This window comes from Polyodon spathula, chromosome 26, assembly GCF_017654505.1.
Source record: "Polyodon spathula isolate WHYD16114869_AA chromosome 26, ASM1765450v1, whole genome shotgun sequence".
NCBI classification, from domain to species: domain Eukaryota; kingdom Metazoa; phylum Chordata; class Actinopteri; order Acipenseriformes; family Polyodontidae; genus Polyodon; species Polyodon spathula.
The window spans coordinates 15,714,870-15,737,019 of record NC_054559.1 but is presented as its reverse complement, the minus strand read 5'-3'; the positions used below and the strand labels follow the sequence as shown (position 1 = coordinate 15,737,019).

General features: G+C 42.9%; 2 protein-coding genes across 3 annotated transcripts in view; one reads left to right on the top strand and one right to left on the bottom strand.

The window, feature by feature from the left end:
• Positions 1-3,518: 3,518 nt before the first annotated feature.
• Positions 3,519-10,859, bottom strand: LOC121300662 (UPF0472 protein C16orf72 homolog). 2 transcript variants are annotated; one of them, XM_041229310.1, is made up of 4 exons: positions 10,465-10,859; positions 9,205-9,288; positions 8,285-8,548; positions 3,519-6,708 (listed from the first exon to the last, which is right to left on the bottom strand). In XM_041229310.1, the coding sequence occupies exons 1-4, from the start codon at positions 10,667-10,669 to the stop codon at positions 6,467-6,469; spliced, it is 795 nt and encodes a 264-aa protein (XP_041085244.1). In that variant the 5' UTR covers positions 10,670-10,859; the 3' UTR covers positions 3,519-6,466. The 2 variants fall into 2 exon arrangements, with proteins under 2 accessions (XP_041085244.1, XP_041085246.1); XM_041229312.1 differs by lacking the exon at positions 9,205-9,288.
• A 5,382-nt stretch (positions 10,860-16,241) lies between these two features.
• LOC121300501 (ubiquitin carboxyl-terminal hydrolase 7-like) overlaps positions 16,242-22,150 on the top strand; it is a 7,314-nt gene continuing 1,405 nt past the window's right edge. Inside the window, exons 1-6 of the mRNA XM_041229071.1 lie at positions 16,242-17,389; positions 20,081-20,185; positions 21,058-21,256; positions 21,352-21,490; positions 21,797-21,885; positions 21,979-22,114. Of these exons, the coding sequence (XP_041085005.1) occupies positions 17,314-17,389; positions 20,081-20,185; positions 21,058-21,256; positions 21,352-21,490; positions 21,797-21,885; positions 21,979-22,114 (744 nt within the window). The 5' untranslated portion in view covers positions 16,242-17,313. The remainder of the gene's footprint in view (positions 17,390-20,080; positions 20,186-21,057; positions 21,257-21,351; positions 21,491-21,796; positions 21,886-21,978; positions 22,115-22,150) is intronic.

The window sequence follows — 22,150 nt, the reverse complement described above, 5'->3', positions numbered from 1 at the left end:
TTCATTTCCTGAATGGTCCTGCTTACTTCAGTAAGAGCTTTCCTCTCTTTCCACTTGTCCGCTCCAGCATTTTTATCAGCCATTGCAATGTCTTTCTTGCCCTCGTCAGCAGGAGTAACAGTAACACAGTCAACAGTGCGCTTTGTTCAGCTTCTCATTGGTACATTATCACTGCTCACACCAGCACCATTATCACTGCAGGATCGTTACCTCAGTGCTATTGAGAGTAGAGTGACGGTGCTACACCAGCCCAATCGGGATCGTTACCTCAGTGCTAGTGAGAGTAGAGTGACGGTGCTATACCAGCCCAATCAGGATCATTACCTCAGTGCTATTGAGAGTAGAGTGACGGTGCTACACCAGCCCAATCAGGATCGTTACCTCAGTGCTACTGAGAGTAGAGTGACGGTGCTACACCAGCCCAATCGGGATCGTTACCTCAGTGCTATTGAGAGTAGAGTGACGGTGCTACACCAGCCCAATCGGGATCATTACCTCAGTGCTATTGAGAGTAGAGTGACGGTGCTACACCAGCCCAATCGGGATCGTTACCTCAGTGCTATTGAGAGTAGAGTGACGGTGCTATACCAGCCCAATCGGGATCATTACCTCAGTGCTATTGAGAGTAGAGTGACGGTGCTACACCAGCCCAATCGGGATCGTTACCTCAGTGCTATTGAGAGTAGAGTGACGGTGCTACACCAGCCCAATCGGGATCGTTACCTCAGTGCTATTGAGAGTAGAGTGACGGTGTTACACCAGCCCAATCGGGATCATTACCTCAGTGCTATTGAGAGTAGAGTGACGGTGCTACACCAGCCCAATCGGGATCATTACCTCAGTGCTAGTGAGAGTGACGGTGTTACACCAGCCCAATCGGGATCGTTACTAAGGACAGCAGAGTGACGGTGCTACACCAGCCCAATCAGGATCATTACCTCGGTGCTATTGAGAGTGACGGTGTTACACCAGCCCAATCGGGATCGTTACCTCAGTGCTACTGAGAGTGACGGTGTTACACCAGCCCAATCGGGATCGTTACCTCAGTGCTACTGAGAGCAGAGTGACGGTGCTACACCAGCCCAATCAGGATCGTTACCTCAGTGCTACTGAGAGCAGAGTGACGGTGCTACACCAGCCCAATCAGGATCATTACCTCAGTGCTAGTGAGAGTGACGATGTTACATCAGCCCAATCGGGATCGTTACCTCAGTGCTATTGAGAGTAGAGTGACGGTGCTACACCAGCCCAATCAGGATCGTTACCTCAGTGCTACTGAGAGCAGAGTGACGGTGCTCACTAGCCACCCTCTGCTTGCGAAGGCCCTCAGCAAAGCAAGAATCCTGGTCCCAAACACAGTGTTAAATAAATACACCATGCCAACCTGCACATAGTAATACAAGACAGCAATCCATTAATTCCTGTTCATAACAGCGCGAGCCTCCCTCCAAGAACATCCAGAGCAACGAAATGAAGAGAAGGGTTACAGGTGGCAGAGGGAAGCTAAGGAAGCACTGCCGTTAAGATCACCCGCCCACAGCAGTTTCATCCATTCTTGGTTTGACTGTGTGTTTGATCAGACACAGTGGGGATGAAACCTAGAACAGGTGAAACTGCTGTGCAATAAGAGCCTCATTTCCATTCCTTAAATGTGCTTAAAAAAGCAGACTTTTTAAATAATGCTTTCAAGATGTTTGACAATGAGGAGCTTTTACAGTTCAGACCCCATTGAGCACATTCCCAGCGGATTCTAGCAGGATCTAACACAAGCATCGGGAATCCCTGAGAGTGGAGCTTTGACAGAACTGCCACCTTCCAGACTGTATGTAGGGGCTGCAGCTGCAGAGCAGACAAACATCCCCTGCTGGCTGGCCACCTGCTTCTTCATGTTTGCAAACAGAGCTGAGCATCAGCGTCAAGAACTGCAGCTATCTGGCATATTACTTATTTGTTTGCAATTCTTCAGCATACAGAACAAGCCCCTGAAGGAAGCTGTGTGGAGCTGTGAGGATGGCAAGATGAATTATTGAAAGAGTAGTGCAGTGTTTATCTTACAGTTCATCAGGATTGCTGTCTTTAACCCTACCAACAGGACAAACACAATATGACCCCCCCTATTTCTCCTACTATATGAAGAGTACTGAAGCTCGCGCCTCTGGAAGAATTGTTATCTTGCATGCCGGCATGTACGCTAATGGGGAGACTTCCCTTGTAATGTTTATCACAGTCATTTTGCACAGTAATTGCTATGCTTTGCATTTACCAAAGCAGATGAGGGTGCCTGGCTTGAAAGACCATGGCTTCAGAAGCAGAGCCTCAAGTATGTCTTTCTTTCTTTCCCTCCCCTGCTGTCCTCCAGGGCTGTGTACCTTCACGCTCTATAATGCGGTATTTTGTACCGTGATATTTTGTAACATTTATGAATCGCTCTGGATAAGACTTTGCAGGGATTCCATAATATTTAATCAGTAAGGTGTCAGAGTGATACCAACCCCAGTCATTCTGCTTTGATGTATCTGTCCCAATAATCTCACAATATGACATCTGCTCCAAAAGAATAATACTGAACACATTCTTACCAGGAGGGAGTAGTGGCTGTCACTTTCCATCCTTCAGTCTTTGGTTTCTACCTGTACTTAAAAAAAAAAAAAAAAAAAAACACATCCATATACTTTATCACCCTGACGAGCTAGTGTGCCTATCTCAGTCATTACCCGGTTCAAGCAGATCTGTGTGTAGCATACATTTCTCCAGCAGAAGGTGCCATTGTGCCTGCAATGCAGTACTGTCTATAACTACAGGGCTATGCTTTTCCTGTATATGTATTCATGCTTTCTTTATTATAGTTCTTGCTGTGGTTCTATGCCATACTGACTGTCCTGGTAAACAAGGAGTCTCATACCCAATTCACATACCTACATGATCAGCATGCTGGGAAGTTTGTAAATGCACTGGTTCTACACAGAAGCACAGGAAAGACCACGGCACCTTCTTCACTGAACTGTTATCAATGGCTCCTGCTAGAGGGCTGGGTTAAACAACACCAGATTAGCTGGCCCTAACAGGACACTTTGACAAGTCAGACGATGGATTTTTCACACAACATGAATGGAAATAAGATTCCTAATCAAGCACATATTAAAAGTAGAAGGATGAAACTGCTATGCAGTAGGAGTCTTATTTCCATCCCTGCCATGTCCTGCAAACTCAGTTAGACTGTCATGGGGAGCTTTCCTTCCACACCTCTCTTGCTAATAGCCCTTGCTTGCTGATCAACTCTGAATCCACTGTAATCCCCTAGTCATTCTTCCTAGTTCAATAATGTTACAAACTAACAACATTGGAAAGTTGATGAAAGAAAAAAAGTTTTGTTTACTAACACCAATTTACTAACACATTAGAAAGTTCCTGAAACGTGTCCCGTCTTTATAAAGGACTCACGCAGTAGCGTTATACTGTACAAGAACAATTTGCACAAGTCACATTTATTTTAAAAAACAACACATTTTCAGATGTTGTCAGATCAGGGGCTGAAACCGAACGTTTCCCAAAGGCTGCTTTATTAACACAAATCTTGAAAGCATTTTAACAACTTGCAGAGTCTACAAATAAAAACAGTTCTTCGGCTAACAAGGTGACAGTTCACGCAAGTGGCAGGCAGGTGTTTAAGCAGGCCACACTGGCTGGTCAGTGTTGAGGTCAAGGCTGAGGCTGTACAGAGACTGTGTAATACATGTGTTTGTTGCTGGTAAACACCTTAGCCATCCAATTTATAATTAAATGACTTGCAAAGTTTAGTTCAGCACTCCTGGAAGGAGTAAGCTTTTGTTTGTTTATTTTGAATAAATAAATACACAAGTGCCATTCTGTTTGCAGAACACCAGTGGTCCAGTGTTCTTTAATACAAGAAGAGTACCGAAGCATGGCAAAGAATCCCCAACTTTGACACATCATACCCTGGGATTAATGAAATGGCATTCCACTATGCAGGCACATCAGTGCTTGGTACCTATTCCCCCACCCATGATGATTCATATAGTGGAACATTTGAGCTACCAAGGCCTGTGACTTGTAACAAATATTAGTGTAGCATTAGATATTTTTTACATAGATCAAGTGATCTCAACTTTAATGTACTAAAGTTAATTGGTATATTAAAAATTATACACAGGTAATTGTGACAATGGAAATGTGTTGAGCGTGATCTTCAGGGCACGTATTCAGAATTGATATCCCTGTGGAGATGCTAAATTAGATTGCTTTCTATTTTCAGCAACAAGTCGTGTGTGTGCGCGAGTACTTTGTTCAACTAGACAATGGGGTTGGGAATAGCAGCTTCGTCTCCAGCACCCAAGGGAAGTGGACTCACGGGGGAACTGCTATTAACATGAAGAGAAACAGGAGGTGAAGCTTTCCACAGCACAGTCCAAAAACATACTTTACAACAAAGTGGGGCTTTTAAACAGAAACGGCTTTAAATATCCCACTGATTCAGTATTACCGACGCATTGCATGAACCAGCACTGGCAAATTATAAAACTCCTGAACGTTTTCTTCAAAACAAATACCCAACTTACGTATCTAATCACACACTAAACTACACAGGAACTGTGTGCAAGTTCTTCTGAAAATCGAGAAAACCAAACTTAAATCAACGGAGCAAAATGTTACACCCATCTGTGAAAGCTTGTATGTATTAGAGGCAGCATGGCTTCTGCTGGATATAACCAACCCAAACTACCTCACCACATAGGGTTACATTTATACACACATTATATGAAATAGCTTTCTAAAAACTTCAATGAGATGCATGAGTTAATTCTTGAAGGGCATAAGTTTACTTTGCATATTATAAAACAGTCATTTTTATAAATAGTTAAAAACAAACCCATACAGTATATACATTGATGGAATACTACGCAGTATGATTTTTTTTTTTTAAATGCAACAGATTATATTTAAAAGATAAATTGTAAAATATCTAATTGATGTAAACAGTTTGCTGTTTTCACAATGCGACCTACTCATCCCGCGTAGGTCGGCACACTGGTTACCATATTAAGAGTTCTGGAGCCGCACTGCATACCATACAAATAGATGGCAAACCAGAGACATTGCAGGTCATAGCAACACAAATAGTTTAGACTATTACACTGGCAAGGATTAGTGCTCCATTAAAGTACATGTATTAATACAGCAGGTATAAATCAGGAGCACATTCATTGAACTCTGTAAAAAAAAAAAAAAATGTGGTCATCAAAATTCCCCCTGCTTAACACAGAAGGTGCTGAAGAGACAGATGCAAACCTTTCTGAAAGCATGCCGGTGTGCGCATTAGGAAATCAACCTCGCACAAAAACGAGACTGTGCCGCTAGTTCTTATTTCACATCGGCTCTGAATATCATGCAACTGCTGTGCGCATTCACTTCTGTACAGTGACAGGAAGCCCTTTTGGGGCTCTGAGAGCCTTATTTGTCCTTCTCCATTGTTGTGCAAGATTGCTTTTGCTGGGAAACGCATTGCCGGTTTTAAAGCACATTTGAAGCCACCCAAAGTTAAAAGCTTGGTTTCTTTAATGCAAGAATCAATACTATACACTTTAATACCAACTATTTGATGGTTTGCATTTTTATTTTATTTTTTTATACAATATGTACCCCATGTATTATACCAGCACCTAAATGTTAAGTATATACATTAGATATTAACAAACTACTGACAAAAGTTAAGGATTCTAACATTACAGGGGAGAGAGAGAATAACATCTGATCATATTGTTACTTTGGAGCACTAAAAACACACAAGTGAATCCAAGAGATTATTGTATTGATTCTGCATTGTACGAAGTATTATTTGCATGACCATCATCGCATCTCTTCACAATTCCACACAATCCCCTGAATCAGCAGCTGCTTCAGACCAACTCAAAGTCCAAAACCCTTACAACTTACAAGCTGGCACTGTAGAAAAGCCAACTGTGTCGAAAGAACCGTGTTGCCAAGAAAGAAAAACAAACCTGTGGAAGGCTGCAGACTGGACAATGTACCATGTTGAAAAAGGGAACTTCAGCCATTACCTGGCAATACTGTTGAAGCAAACACTCAACACAGTAGATCAACAAATAAAGGCAATGTCAGGGTTATACAGGATACAAGAAAGGTCACTTCAGCCTCCGATGATCTTGCCAAGTACTAAACGAACAACTGATGTCCTCTGTCGAGAGTGGAAAACAGAAAACCATTACTACGAGAGGCATCTATGCGATGGTAAATTTTCCTTTATGGCAATCATTATTGAATTCACCCGTTTAATGCGATTGGGGGGGTACGGTTAAAAAAAAAAAAAAAAAAAAAAAAAAAAGAGGTTCCGATGGCCCCATTTCCTTGCAATGAAGTGTTGAGGGTTAAGTGGCTTTTAAGCGGCACGGTGCATTTTTTTTTTTTTTTTCTAATTAACGAATCGAGTTCAGATCATTCGATTGCGTTTATGAGTTGGGGAGTCTGTGATGACGTCACACTGGGCCGAGGTCCGCTTCCTAGTGCCACCATTGTCTAAGTGGAGTGCCATTTCTTCTGATATGAAAGTGTTCAAGTCCACATCGTGAAGCCCGTTCCTCCTGCGGCTGGGGTTGGACACCCCGCTCACATGGGTCGGGGACCCGGGAGTGCTGGAGCGAACGCTGATGCTGGCCATTGCACCACTGAGACCTAAACAAGACAAAAAAATAGTTTTTTTTTTTTTTTTTTTTTTTTTTTATTACCAATACAGTAGTGCAAACAGCCTCCACACAATAACCCTTGGGTGTGCTAAAAGATCCATCACAGTTGCAGTTCTCCAGTACATCTGTACAGACACCAGCCTCCTCCACACCCTCAGGGCCAGGGATATCTGTACAGACACCAGCCTCCTCCATACCCTCAGGGCCAGGGATATCTGTACAGACACCAGCCTCCTCCACACCCTCAGGGCCAGGGATCTCTGTACAGACACCAGCCTCCTCCATACCCTCAGGGCCAGGGATATCTGGGCAGCCCCAGGAGGCTGGCTTCCAAGAATAACGAGAAGTCCAAGTCTCAGTTACACACACAAAGAAAAAAAAAAAAAGAAAACGATTGTGTCAAACAAAACCGCTCCTCTTGGTGGAATCAGTCTTGTTTTTTCTCAACTCAAATCAAAATGAAGGTCTGACACTACCCCAATCACCATGGACCCAAGTCACACTGGCACCCTCCAGGGCTTTAATAAATCAAGTGTTTTGACTTTAGAAGCAAGTAAATAATAAATAAATAAATAAATAAATACATACATACAACACACACCTCTCCAAAAACAAGCACGGTGCTGGGTTTACAGCCACATTAAGCTTGTTCTCCCCCTTTTACCAAAGCATAAGTTGGATGTAGTTGCATTTTTGTTTTTTGAAAATTGCATTAAAAACTGAGCAGCTTTCTACACATTTTCAAACACAGCTCAACATTAATCCTTAGATGCAGATCACAGTGCCTGGAAGACCCAATGGCTCCATTTACAGGGCGTTCTTTATAAACTCCCTTAACCAAAATGTAAATGGGAAAAAATAAAGGTGAAGGAAGGAGTTTGGCACACAGCGTTGATGAAGTGGCTGTAGGGACATTCCTATGCTAACTATAGTAAGGATGCCGTCCATCAGAAGCTGCAGGAGAACGGTCATTGTGAAGTGGCACCAAAAGAACCAGTAGTTTTACATTGAGCAACTAGGGATAAACGCAAAAGGCAAACTTTCTGGATATTAACATTTCTAGACAACAAGAGCTCTGCCACCTTTTCCAAATGAAAACTACTTGATGAAATGGTAGCGGCCACTTTGCTGAAAACTGTGTTCCCAGCATTTTATTTCTGGAAGGTTTAACAAAGGGGCAGGTATTTTGCAATGCAGTGTTCATAAAAAAAAAAAAAAAAAAAAAAAAAAAACTCCATGCATTCCACACAACTGTAGCATGTGTGTATGACAGCAACAGGGTACAGACATAACCGCTACACATTTGTAAAGCTGCTTTTTAACCAGCTGGAAGATCATAGAAAGCAGGTCTGGGCCACAAACACTGTTTCTAAAGATAGCAAAACGTATAAATCTAAATCCCCTGCTTGTTCTATCCATGCACTAACACATTTCCACATCGTGTGCAATGGGGGGCTCTTCTAATCCAAACAAACCGATAGCCAAAAGGGGATTTTTTTTTCACACCAATTTAAGACTGTTTTAGTTGGATGCATTTGCAGAGAGTGAAAACGGTTGGAATTTACCATGCAAAGCTATGGCTTCTCGGAAGGGCTGCAAGTCAGTCTCTACAGATGAGCTTGTCTCTGTTGAAGGTGACACTACAGTCAGTCTCGGAGGTGCTCTAGAAGTCCTTGGTGGGGGTGCTTTTCCACAGAGGAAGCTGATCAAGTCCTCTCTTCGTATTGTTCTCCGGCGCTTTTTAACCCAAGCCAACACATCCTTATTGCGCCGCTGATAGCCGATCTGAATTCCCAGGTCATAGCTTCTCTGGTGTGCGTCCACGCTTTCTGAGAGCAAAAATACACAGTTAATAACCAACCACATAGTTCATTCTAAACCAAGTGTTTACAAACACGGAGGGGGGGTCATGCGGCTCTGTGAAACCTCCATTTTAAACTCAAACATTTACCAAAGAACATGTCACTATTAGTTATGATTTCATGATGTATCCAGTCATATTTAAACTTGTGACCAGTATAGTTAAGAGGAAATGAAACCTGCAGTAATGTGAATGTTGGAGTTTTCACTGTGGTGGGGCCAAACGTAGCACATGTAAATCAAGTTACCATGAAACACAAAAATGTCAAGTAATCGAATGTAGCGATACTCCACTGTGTTTTCCACTAGTCCATTGTCCTGCAATTTCGATCGCTCATCAAGACACTGCTTTCCAGCAGCACAGACCAGGGCCAATAACCCACTGCACAGCGCTTGTGGTTCTAGTGTTTAAACAGCTTGTCTTCCATTCTAGGTTGTCATGTGCTGGCTATGCACTTACTATACCACAAGAATCAGCAGTTTACACAACTTCGCACACCGAGAACTCATTTCAATTAAAACTACAGCCAAGGAGGAGACTGTGAAAAATAGCAAAACCGTTTTTTTCACACACACATTATACATATATATATATTACACAGACTAAATATGAAAATGAATGTACCTTTGTAGAGATTAGTGACAGCTGTTGCTGCATTCTGAAAAGGTACCCAGAGAGAGAGTCCTCCTTGCTGCTGACACACACGGTCTGGGGGGTGGGGAGTTACAAGTGGACAAGTTAATAATAATAATAAATAAATAAATAAATAAATAAATAAAAGTCAAGATTCACTAAGCAAGTCTTAACTCAACACAGCCGTATTTGATTTCGCCATTTTGTCTACGCTTCTCTCTATTCTTAATAAACGAAGGTGGAAAAAAAAGGGCTTCTTAATAACCGGTTAGTGTTTGGGCGTTTATACTTCACATTTTCCATAAGCTGTGTTTATTTCATTTTTATTTGTTTGTTTGTTTTTTAAACCTATGTTGACAGCTGTTCAGTGTTTACAGGGGAGCTTCCCTTCGCCATTTTGTTTTGCCCGAGACCTTGTATTTACTCGGTGACATTTTAAACAACAAGCACCGAGGTCTTAACAGTGTTATAAACCAACTGCATGTTGACTTTCATATACAATTACTTAAAAAACAGAAACATTTACTATCTGGGATCTATCGGATCTCGCCGAAGTGTCTTTGGCTACTTCGCCATTTTGTTTCGCCTCTTATTTTAATCAAGTCATTTAAAAAAAATAAACTTTAGACTCCAATCACAGGTTTCTTTTATAAATCTTGAGACGCTGTATGCGTTTTCCACAAGAAGAATATCCACGGCCAGGAAAAAAAAACCAAAAGATTCAGCAAGAAAATATCCAAGTTATTTTTATCTTGGGAACTCCTCCCAGGACTTCGCCATTTTGTTCTTTTTCTCTTTCTAGATTACAAAATAATAATAATAATAATAATAATAACACTTCATATTACAAACGTGTACCTCGTACGCATCTTATCTGCTTTGGCTAAACTCTCGAAATTAAAAGCGTCTCTAAACGCGGCAGCTTCGTTTGGTGTCGGATTCAAGCCAAACTATCCAGGCTGCGATTGTTGTTTCCTTCGCCATTTTGTTTTGCTGTCCTGTTTATATTAAGGTCTGTCCAGATTATTACAAAACTTAATTAATTAATTCACCACCCCAACCCCCCGGTGACAGATTTCCTGCGATAAACCCGAAATAACAATTGTTTACAATCAAAGTCAACAGCTTTTTTTTTTTTTTTTCCCCCTACTCTCGTTTCAATTCGAGGTGGTTGGCATATATAAAAATGTGTGTTGATGATAACAATAACAAGATAAACTGTAACGTGTCTGCCCATCGCGGTCGCCGGACCTTTGTAGAGCTGCGCCACGGCGGTAGCGGAGTTCTGGAAGAGGTGCCACAGTTTCTGCGGGCCCCCCTCGGCCTCTTCCTCGCTCGGCTCCTCCTGCTCGGCCTCGGCCAGGCACTGCCGCTCCCATTTCGAGAACCAGTGCTCGGGGCCGTGCTCCTGGATCTCCGACTCCCCCTCCTCCTTCTCCTTCTTCTTCTCCTCCATTACCGAGCGCGGCGGTGTCTTCGGTTTATTTTCTTGTGGGGAATCTGGCTTGATGTGAACTAACAGTCGGGCTCATTGATGTCTTTTGTTTGACACACAGAGAGACACACAGGCTCGGCCGCCAGCTTCCTCCGAGGACTCGAAGCAAAGTGAGCCACTCACACCGCCGGCCTGACGCTATGATGCAGACACTCACACAAGCCAGCCCGCTGGCTTCCAAACCCCCGCCCCCCGGCCCAAGGGCGAGCTTTTCATTGGTCGCAGGGGGCCCCTTGCTCCGGCTTTTGAATTCCCATCCGAGATTCGATTGGCGGGGTGGAAGCATTTGTCAAAAAACGTCACAACAGGAGAAGACGAAGGCAGTTTGGCAGACTCGGGGGGAGGGTTGGCACAGCGGGGCAGACTGCGCAGACTCGGCGCTGTTAGAGTCCCCCCCCTCCCCCCGTGGAAAAAAAAAAAGCGACAGCGCTGTCGTCATACTGATAGCAGCCAGAGACCACGCCCAGCTGCACCGTGACCGTGCAGGGAACACAAACATACCCTAGAGCTGGTGCTCTGTGTTGCTGCTTGCATGCACAGGACGTGTGGTACAGCTGTCCTTATAGCTGGTTTAAGAAAGCAACACATCACAAAACAAACATCGACTGCCAGCTTCTGCAGTGTTAAGGTGAATCCATTGTACACACCTGTCTTATTTTTGTGTCATATTGGCAGGCCAGGTCATTAGATTGAGTTGTCCTTCACTTTCCTTCTTCGCCAGATAGTTCTTGCACAACTTTGAGGTGTGTTTCAGGTCATTATCTTCTGAAGAATGAAGGACTGCCCAACTAGCAGTAATCCTGATGGAATGGCATGCCTCTGAAGTATGCTGTGACAGCCATGCTGGTTGCGCTTGCCATGGACTTGGTAAAGATCACCAACTCTGTCACCAGCAAAGCAACCCCAGACCATGACACTGCCTCCTCCATGCTTGACAGTGGGAACCACACATGCAGAACTCATGCGCTCACCCTCTCTGCGTCTTACAAATACTCGGCGGTTGGACCCAAATATTTCAAATTTTGACTCATCGGTCCATAAGACCAACTTCCACTCCTCAAACGCCCAGTTTCTGTGTTGTTTGGCCCAGGCAAGTCTCTTCCTCTTATTCTGCACTGGTTTCTTTGCAGCAATTCTTCCAGTTAGGCCACCTTCATACAATCTCTTCTGAATAGTTGATGTTGAAACATCTGTACTTCTAGTAGCATTTAGCTGAGCTTGTATTTCAGGGGCAGTTAATCGTCGGTTTCGCAGACGTGTGACTCGAATGAACTTGTTCTCTGATTCTGAGGTCACCCCAGGCCTGCCTGACCTTGTTCGGTCCTCATGAGTGCCAGTTTCTTCAAATTGTTTGATGGTCTTGGCCACAGCAGTTACAGGCACTTGCAAAGTTCTTGCGATTTGTCTTAAAGATTGACCTTCATTTCTTGAAGTGATTACAGACTGTCTTTTTTCTTTGCTTAACTGAGCGTATTTTGCCATTTTCTGCTCCCTTACATTCAGGAATGACAAACCTGTGCCTATGCTACCTATATTTATAGTAATCAGGGACCCTCACCTGTTAACAATAATTGGTGAGAAAAGGTTAATTAGGTAACATGCTAATTAACTGGGAGAACATCTAACAAAGACACTTTTATACTTAGGCCAGTGTTCTAACACCGTGTTATACACATTTCAGACTTTTAACTGACTTGGGCTTTAGACTGAAATCCCCTTGCTTTGGGTAACCATTTCATTGAAAATGACAAGATTTACATTTTCATTTAAAAATATATTTTTTTAATGCAATTCACTTATGATTATCAGCTTATATAAGTACATGTATCATATAATTAAATATTAAGTGTTTCTAGACAAGCTTATACAGTTAAAAGCATAGATAATCATGAAAAACCTGGTATCAGGCAGGTGTTCTCAAACTTTTGACTGGTACTGTATGTATGTGACCCTTGCATCTTTTCTGACTGTGAGATTATCTTTCAGATATCTACCCATAGTGACCTCGGACACCAAACACTTTTTTTTTTCTTTGCTTTTACAGTTAAATATTATGGACGTACAAAGGCAAATAAATCCTTACACTCCCCTTCTCCACCACCAGAGGGAGTGGTGTCCCACGAAAGGGAATCGCCGCTTGCTGACCCGGTGTTAGCAGAGCTTAGGGAGAATGCTGCGATGACAGAATTCATTCATGTGTTCTTTCAGGTTACATACAATCACATGTAGCGCATATGCATATAACTGCAACATGATCAATACTAAACATGCAGATTTCAAATCCCTAACCTAACATGTAATACAAGTTTGCAGTGGTGTACCATGCCAATAGCCTAGCAAAGCCAATTGATATATTTCTGTGTCAAGCCAAGGATTTCTCAGATCATTCCCCGGTGCCTGGCTGTGTTCTGCTCTGTTTTACACAATCCTAAAACCTAATTCGAAACAAGTTCAGACCGCTTACACGCCCCTAAATGAAACAGATGTTCTTTTCTGGTTTAGTTCTTTTATTATATATATTTTTTTCCTTTTTGAAAGAAATTGTGTTAAATTATGATTTGGAGTAAATAGCTGGTGATCCCACAGGGTCAGACTGAAACAGTTGGCTGGATGCATGGTATATGTACTGCACAGCACTGCAGTTATACTGTCTGTCTTTCAGTGCTGAAGTGAAGTATGAAGTGCAATGCCATCTTGCTTGTGGGCGGAGGGTTTGGCACCTGTTCGTGTTACTGAAAACTTTGCACTCAACCTGCATGTAAAATCTGTGCACACTCCATCCAGTTGCAATGACAAAGATCCAGCCAGAGAGTCACTGCAGTAGGCCGGGTGAGTGACTCAGAGGAGGTCTGTGCTTTTATCATTCCACAGAATGCTGCTTGCTTGCTTGCCTGCCTGCCTGCCTACCTACCTGCCTGCCTGCCTGCCTGCCTGCCTGTCTGCCTGCCTGCCTGTTGCTTGCTTGCCTGGGAATTGAACCTGCCATGACGGACGGCCTGCGACCGGACGGACACCTGCCCTGCCTGCCTGCCTGCCTGCCTGCCTGCCTGTTGCTTGCTTGCCTGCCCCCCATGGCTGTTGCCTGCCTGCCTGCCTGTTGCTTGCTTGCCTGCCCTCCATGCCTGTTGCCTGCCTGCCTGCCTGCCTGTTTGCTTCCCTGACTGCCTGCTTGCTTGCTTGCTTGCTTCCCTGCTTGCTGCTCTCTCTGTTATACCATGACTGTGTTTAAATGCATTCAAGATGCTCACCACTGGACCTGTTCACTGACTGAGCTGTATTCCCCAATCACCACCTGTGATAAGCGCCCTGTTTCAAAAAACACGTCTCAACAGGAACGAAACACACTTATTTTAACAACACGAAACAAGCAAGTAACCACCCTTAAACAACAACAACTTCACAGCTCCGTCCTGCAACCGTGTGGTCCCTCGCAAGTTTTACAACCTTGCCATTTTATTGCTGTCTGAAACGGGACCCTTGCTGGACCATGTTCCTTCCCAGTGCGCTGTAAAGTCGGCCGTTTCCAGTGTAACAGATTGAGGCTGCTCAGAAGCACAGTGTGCAGTCTCCCAGTGAGGAGGAGGGCAGGCTGGGGCAGGGACGGTGCCTCTCCTGCATCACACCCTGCAGCTGGGACAGCATGCTGCAGTGTGGATATCACACCACAGTGCAATCCAGAGAGGGGGTTTTATCCACTATTTAGTTTCACTGTTCATTTACCGGAGTCAGGATTTGCAATGAGAATGGATACTGTAGAGTTCAGCACTAATACTGGCTGAGACACTAATGCAGAGGATTCTCCCCTTCTCTCTCCCTCCCTCCCTCTTTGCTTCTCTGTGCCCCTCCCTGCCTCTCCCTCTCTCACCCTCCCTCTCTGTCCCTCTTTCTTCCTCTCTCCCTCTTTCTCTCTCCTTCTCCCTCTGGTACTGATCAGATGAGTCTAGCTTTGTGATCTTCTCTCCTGACCTCTGTTGTCCTGACCTCTGCTTGCCCTTGCAGTCTCCCAGCTTGCCTCTCACATGGGACAATGCTGCAGACATGCTGTTCCTCGTACAAGAGTATGGCCAAAGCCTTCTGTTTGTCTGTTTGTTTTCCACATTGGCGAATGTGCCACAATGAGCCACACAGTGTGTGTGTGTGTGTGTGTGTGTGTGTGTGTGTCTGGGGTTAAATGAAATAATAATAACACATTGAAATAACATATACTGTTTCCCTGTGTTGCAATCAATTGTGTACAGTGTAGTGCAATACAATGTCTAAATTGACCTAATAACCTTTATTAAAGTATACTTTCTATGGGACAGGCCGGGCTTGCTCATCCTGTTACCCAGAAGAAGAGAAGAAGAGCTTGGAAAAGAAGAAACAGCTTGGGAAGTTTCATTGAGAGTGACAGGCTTCTCCCATTCACTGTGTGTGTTACACTGAAACAGCAGGCTGTTGTTCTGGGAGCACAGCATGCAAACTGCACAGCAGTGCGGTCTTACTGTCTGTCTTTCAGTATTGATGTGTGCAGTGACAGCTCAGCCAATGAGCAGAACTGAAAAAAGCAGGAGTTGTGTTTTATTTTCAAAAATAAAAAACAAAATGCTAATTAAAAGAAGAGGATGATAATACAGTATTAATAATAATAATAATAATAATAATAATAAGTTGTGTATCTTGTCCATGAAGGTTATTTCTACTTCTGTGAATAGTGAATGGATAAGCAGCGCACATCTCTGTGGATTTGTTTGTTTGTTTGTTTGTTTTTGCTTTGATGTGTTACTTTAGGGATTATGAATATGCTTTCAGTTTAGTAGACAAATGCATGAGTACACTTCAGTGCAAGTGAAACAGGTAGCGTCACCACCAGCAAAAGCACAATGGAACAGCCCTTCATATGAATTGCAGCTTCAAAGTAAATGTGAAAGAATATGTGAATGACCAGTCCTAGAAAATGACTAAGAGAGAGAGAGAGAGAGAGAGAGAGAGAGAGGGAGAGAGAGAGAGAGAGAGAGATTAGGAAACACAAATTAAAGCTGTATCCAAGAGCATTTAGATGACCTTCAACAGCTGAACTGCCTCTCACTTCTTTATCTATCCCTACTCTCACAATGTGGCTACACTCAGCATACAGAATTGTGGACACCCTATTGTGCCAAAGCAAACAATCGTGTATATTGTTGGAATGTCTGATTATGAAAACAAAAAAAAAACAAAAAAAAAAAAGCTTTTCTTTTCCTCACAAAACAAACGTGTTAAGCTAACTACTTACAAATCACACTGTAGGGTAATCTAACCACATTTAATCTCCAAGCATTCTGCCCAAGAGGATACCTGGGAAATCTTTAGGGAATATTACTAATTGGTGATCTTTCCCAAATTCCACCTCCTGAAAAGCATATAGAAACGCAGAGGTAACGAGTATGTATTTTGGTACTAATAATACGCTTCATTGTACAACCATCAAAACAAACCACAAAACAAGGTGTCAGGCTGTCGCTTAAGAACAGTTTTGGGGACTATTACCGGTTGGCGGGGTGGGAGGGCTTAATTTATTTATCCCGATTGCATTGCACTCTAACGCGGTTATTATTAAAAACTTTAAACTTCATATGAAACAACTCAAAATGTAATGCTACAATAACGGTCCCCTGAATTCTGGGGTCCATGCGGGACTCTGCCTGCCGGTTGCGTGTCTCTTGACAGGCGCGCCGCGCTGTGTTTGGGTCTCCATGCGGATGTGACATTTCAGAGAGGAGCGCTGCCGCCATTTTGAGCTGTGCCTCAATCTGCACATCACAAGCGGAGAGGGAAGAGAGACCGGGACCGGGACCGGGAGCAAAGAATAGCAACGACGGATAGAGGCATTTTAACATTAAACAGCGTTTACTACATGCACACATACAAGAGAGCGCAATATTGCGGGTTCCAGGAGACTAATCCACATATATAAATAGATATATAGATATAGATATATTTTAATTTAAATCCATGAATTATCGCGATTCCAAATTAGAATTGGTTTTGAATGGAAAGATTTTTTTTTTTCGCTCTCCCTGAGAAGAGAGGCAATCGGAGAAACAAACTGACTTCAAAAATTGCGAGGAGATACTGAGTTTGAATTTGGTATTTGCTAACGTGTGTATTTTTTTTTTTTTCAGAACTTAAACACAAAACAGATTTTTTTTTTTTTTTTTTTTTTTTTTTGTGTATTTCGGATTTCTGCAGCTCTCCGGTTGGAGGGTTGTGGCGAGGTGAATTTCACTCGCCTCCTCTCCTGACCCGTTTCCAGAGGTAATAATATTTTGCGGGGCTTCTAGTCTAGGCAGCCTTAGAAGTCCCTCGTCCTCAGCGGCTTGTATTCCCTTCACTTCGCCGAGATTGGGCGAATAGCGAGCAAATACGTCCGCGTTTCTCTGCCTGCTCACCCATTGGCCTCCCCTCCTCAACCTCCGGCGCTGACAGCAGGAAAGGCCGAGGTCGCTGTTGAGCAGGCCCAGCCTCCGAGGCTCGACCTGCCTGCCCCTCCTCTGCCCCCTCAAACCCCCCAGCTCCGGACTCAGCCCTCTCCGGAAAACACAGTAGGAAACGAAGGCAACTGCCACAATCACGCCGCCGCCAACATGAACCACCATCAGTCGCAGCAGCAGAAAGCCGGGGAGCAGCAGCTCAGCGAGCCCGAGGATATGGAAATGGAAGGTAAAGCTAAAGGCCGCAGCAGATGTGACTTTAAAAAAATAAAAAAAAATAAATAACAGCACATCTTGACTCCTGCAGTTTTTGGTGGGCGTGGGGGAATGGGTTGTCGAGTAGTTTGCATGTAACAGTGTTTTGTATCGCTTTACATACCGCATGTATAATATTGTTGCGAGCTGGATGGGGGCGGAGGTTACTGTGTTGTCCACGACTTCTTGAGATTGAAAATGTTGACATCCCAGAAATACCTTCGATGTGCGGTCTTAATTAACTCCAGATTAAATCAACACAAACCAACCAAATAGATGTAAACACCGGTGCACAGACAGACAACAGGAACGACGCTGTTTACAACGGTGTCACTGTAGAAGGCATCGTGCATGCTGCTGTGTGCACCTGATCGCGACATACTGCCTCTGCAAATGAAAGCACCAGTACCGTCACTGCGCAGTTTAAAAGAACACTTTTTGCGGGTGTTTGTGTGGGCATGAATATTTTATATATATTTTTGATTTGCTGAACCTACAGGGTGGTGTTGTTTAAAGGTATTTGGTTTTAATGTGATTTTATCACACACAATAGCACGCCATCGTCCCCCGACCCCCCGAATATCTATATATTGTAATGCTTGTTTTGTAAACAGTCTGTATAATCTGGGTGTTAGGTTGGTCTTTGATAATCATACAACGCAGAACGCATAATCGATTGGTGTTTTTGGGTTTTTTTTATGTTAAAATATGTAAAGTCGAGGCATATTTAGGGCTTTTGACATTGTTTTTGTTATCTTTATTAACGTTTTGGAAGGGGGGGGGGGTGGTATAACGTTGTCTTTTTTGCAAACACAACACTGATCAACGATGGATGCGAGTCGGCCGAATAATAATAATAATAATAAACAATATTAATAATGCCCGTCCAATGACTGGAGCCAATAAGGCCAGTCAGTGCATTGCAGGGGAGAGAGGTGATACGGGTCTAAAAAAAAAAAAAAACATTTTAAAATGGAGGCTTTTTTTTTCTTCAACTGACCCCATTTTAAAAGAACAATACCCTTTTAAAATATGAAACGGTTAGTTGCGGTTCTCTCCGATTCGCACAAGGCCGCAGTTTATTTTTTATTTCAATTATTTTCAGTACATTTTTTTTTTGCGGTATAGTCTGTGTTTTCTTTAAACTGGCGTGTTGCATTTGGTAATGCGCCGTTTTGTTCTTTCCGTGCGTTGCAGCCCGTGTTTTCGCGGAATGGCACGGAGAGAAGCACGCTGGTAATGTGCTGCCTGTTGCCGAGGCCTGTGCGTGTCTGCCGGGCTGCGTGCAAGCCGCGTGTCCAGCGTTTCATCCCGCATTGTATCAAGAGGCAATGCTCGCAGAGGCTTGCCATTTCCAATAAGCCTTTTTGTTTTTGCTCTGTTTTGCAAAGTTGTTTCTTTTTTTGGGGGCGTGGGGCTATATCCGTATCTTCACAGAATATTGTAACTATCTGTTCTATAAAATGTCCTATTCGAGTCCCACATTGTAGTTTCATTTTCATGCAAGTCATGCTGGGCTCATTCCTAAGGGGGAGGGGGGGGGGTATGCGATGTGATGACATCTTCAGGTATCCATGTGATTTGCCTCAAGATCCACTGGGGGGGTGTCCAGTGGCTCAATTATGGACAGTGTAACATATTTGACCTTTTATAACTACATGCAAACACTTCACAGTTTTGTAGTTAAATCTGAATGTACAGAGACTTATGGTCATCTGCCCATGGCTTAACGGCTTAGAAAAATCTCCCTGAAATGGTTAGACTTGTCCGTTTTAATGTAAATGCTATGAGCCTGTTTATGCTCATTTGTAACACATGACTCTTTTAGTTACATTGTTTGGGTGCTCTAGTATGAAGTGCTTTCTACTGTATCCCTCATTTTCCGTGGCAGCTAGGGCTTTGGATCACTTATTCAGAAAGAGGCCCATCTTTTGATCCCTTTAAACAGCTAATCAAAAACATCACTCCCAGATCAGTCAAACTCGACTTCGGCAGCGCTGGAGTTTGGGATTCACCCACCCCCCTGCACACAAGACCTGTTCAGTTTAAACCTAGGAACATAATAAACAAAGGTTTTTGAGTTTTTTTTTTTTTTTTTTTTTTTTTTTTTTTTTTTTGGTGAGGTCTCATTTTTCAAATCTTATTAAGATTGCAACAGAAGCATCACAGTAAAGCTGGTTGTCAGGTCTGTATTTGCTGTCGTCTTGATCAGTGCCCCCTGATCCTTTCCAGTCCTGTGTGTACTCAGTTACTCATCACAATACAGTAATAGCAGGCAGTCTTTTAATGCTTGAGATATAGTTTAATGTACATAATGTGGGTTGACCATTGTGCAATTGTTTCATTTTCTATGCTGATCCAAAATACACCAAAACATCTGCTTTGTGTAGAGATTGGAGAGGGATGTATCTGCTGTTAGTAACCGATTGGTCTACTTTTTAATTTTCTATTATTATTATTATTATTATTATTATTATTATTATTATTATTACTATCCCGGCCCCTCTATATTTAGTTATCTAGAGAACAATTTATCCAATGTCTATGAAACTTGTTAGTGACCTTCTGTACGCACAAGATGACAGGCGACTCCTATGCCATAGATCTATTATTATTATTATTATTATTATTATTATTATTAATCTTTCTGTTCTTCCTCTCCCAGCTGGGGACGCAGATGAGCCCCCGAGAATCGCTCCAAATCCAGTCATTAACGGGAATGTAGCCGTAGCTGACGGACACAACAACACAGAGGAAGACATGGAAGATGGTAAGATCTTTTTATCTGTGATTTTAATGACCTGTGTGTAGGTGAGTTATTGATTTGGATAAGTTCAATTCTTCACCACTATAAAGTGTTTTTTTTGGGGGGGAGGTGGGGGTTTGCCATTCATAGAAAGCCATGCCAGGTAAAGAGAGTTGTTATGTTACTCGAGCTAAGCTCTGAGTTTCTGGCAGCGGGTATGTTAGTTACACGCAGTGGCAGATTAGCCAGCCAGCTTGTCACAGGGAATGCTTGTCTTGCTATTCCCAGTAAAGTTGGTTAACGCTGTCAGCTTTGTATATAATGTACACGTCGTACCCCAGATGCTTAATCTGGTTGAGGATGTGTGATTTTTGCATATAATTTTTTTTTTGCTGCAGTTAAGTCTTCAGTTTTTAAGTTGTTTTAGACCCATTGCAGATTGTAGTATCATTTTAGATGGACCAGAATCTGTGCAAAGCAAATAAGTTTCAGTCCTGGCTTATGGGATATTTGAAAACCTGCTTGAACCAAAAAAACATGACTATTGGCTCTATATGTGAATTTTTAAGCACATAAATAAACTCACTAAGGTGTATTTTGCAATGGGGGGGGGTACCATTATTAAAGGAAGAAATTGCAAGATTCGCAGCCTGCAGTGCTCTGATCATTAGAAATATGAAGAACTGTGTAAAAGTCCCTCTGTAAGCTTTGTAGAGCTTCTCTCTGCACACACTGGCTCCCCATACAGCATCTCAAAATCACAAGCATGCTATGCGCTGCCCAGGAAACCTCTGACTTTGTTTGATTCATAAAAGCTAAAATAAAGCATACCCATTAAACAGCTTTGACTGCCATGACTACATTTCACTTTTTGTTAACCATTTTTCCCCTCTCAGATACAAGCTGGCGGTCAGAGGCTTCCTTTCGGTTCACTGTGGAGCGATTCAGCAGGCTCAGTGAATCTGTGCTCAGCCCTCCTTGCTTTGTGCGAAACCTACCATGGAAGATTATGGTGATGCCACGCTTTTACCCAGACCGGCCTCATCAGAAGAGTGTAGGATTTTTCTTGCAGTGCAATGCAGAGTCTGATTCAACGTAAGAGACATTGCTTCATGCATAAGATCACTGTAATGTTCTGCCTGGCTCCAGGATGGAATGTAAGTTTTTTTTTTTTTCCCCACCCAATACAGGTCATGGTCATGTCACGCCCAGGCAATGCTGAAGATAATAAATTATAAAGATGATGAAAAGTCCTTCAGCCGAAGAATCAGTCATCTTTTCTTTCACAAGGAAAATGACTGGGGGTTCTCCAATTTTATGTCTTGGAGCGTAAGTAGATATTTTGTTTCCTCTGTTCGCAAGCACATGGTTTCTGGCACACTGGGCTGGATCGAAGGCATAAATGCTAGCTTGATCTTGAATATCGCAGGTTATCTTATTAAAACATCTGTTTTAACAATTGAAGTATTGTACTATTACGCATCTAAGAAACAAGCAGGTTGATTGGATCTGGTAGTAATGAGCATCTTCCTGTTTCATATGATATTGGTTGTGTTTTATGTAAAATATTAAGCAAAGCAGAATTTTCTGTTTGCACACTTTTTGGTCAGTTGAATAGTGCGTTCTTTTTTGCAGGATGTAACCGATCCTGAAAAGGGGTTTATTGAAGATGATAAGATTTCATTTGATGTCTACGTTCAGGCAGACGCACCACATGGAGTTGCGTAAGTATTGCATTTTAGGTTCTGTTATTATAAAGGTTTTTATGTTGTAAAAAAGTATTTTTTAGTGAGTGCGTCCCATATTTTGTTTTTCAGCTGGGATTCAAAGAAGCACACTGGATATGTTGGGTTAAAGAACCAAGGAGCAACCTGTTACATGAACAGTTTGTTACAGACACTATTCTTCACGAATCAGCTCCGTCGGGTCAGTGTTCTCCTGTTAAACACCTCTGTGCCGTCAATGCGACTGGCTTTGCTCAGGTTCACT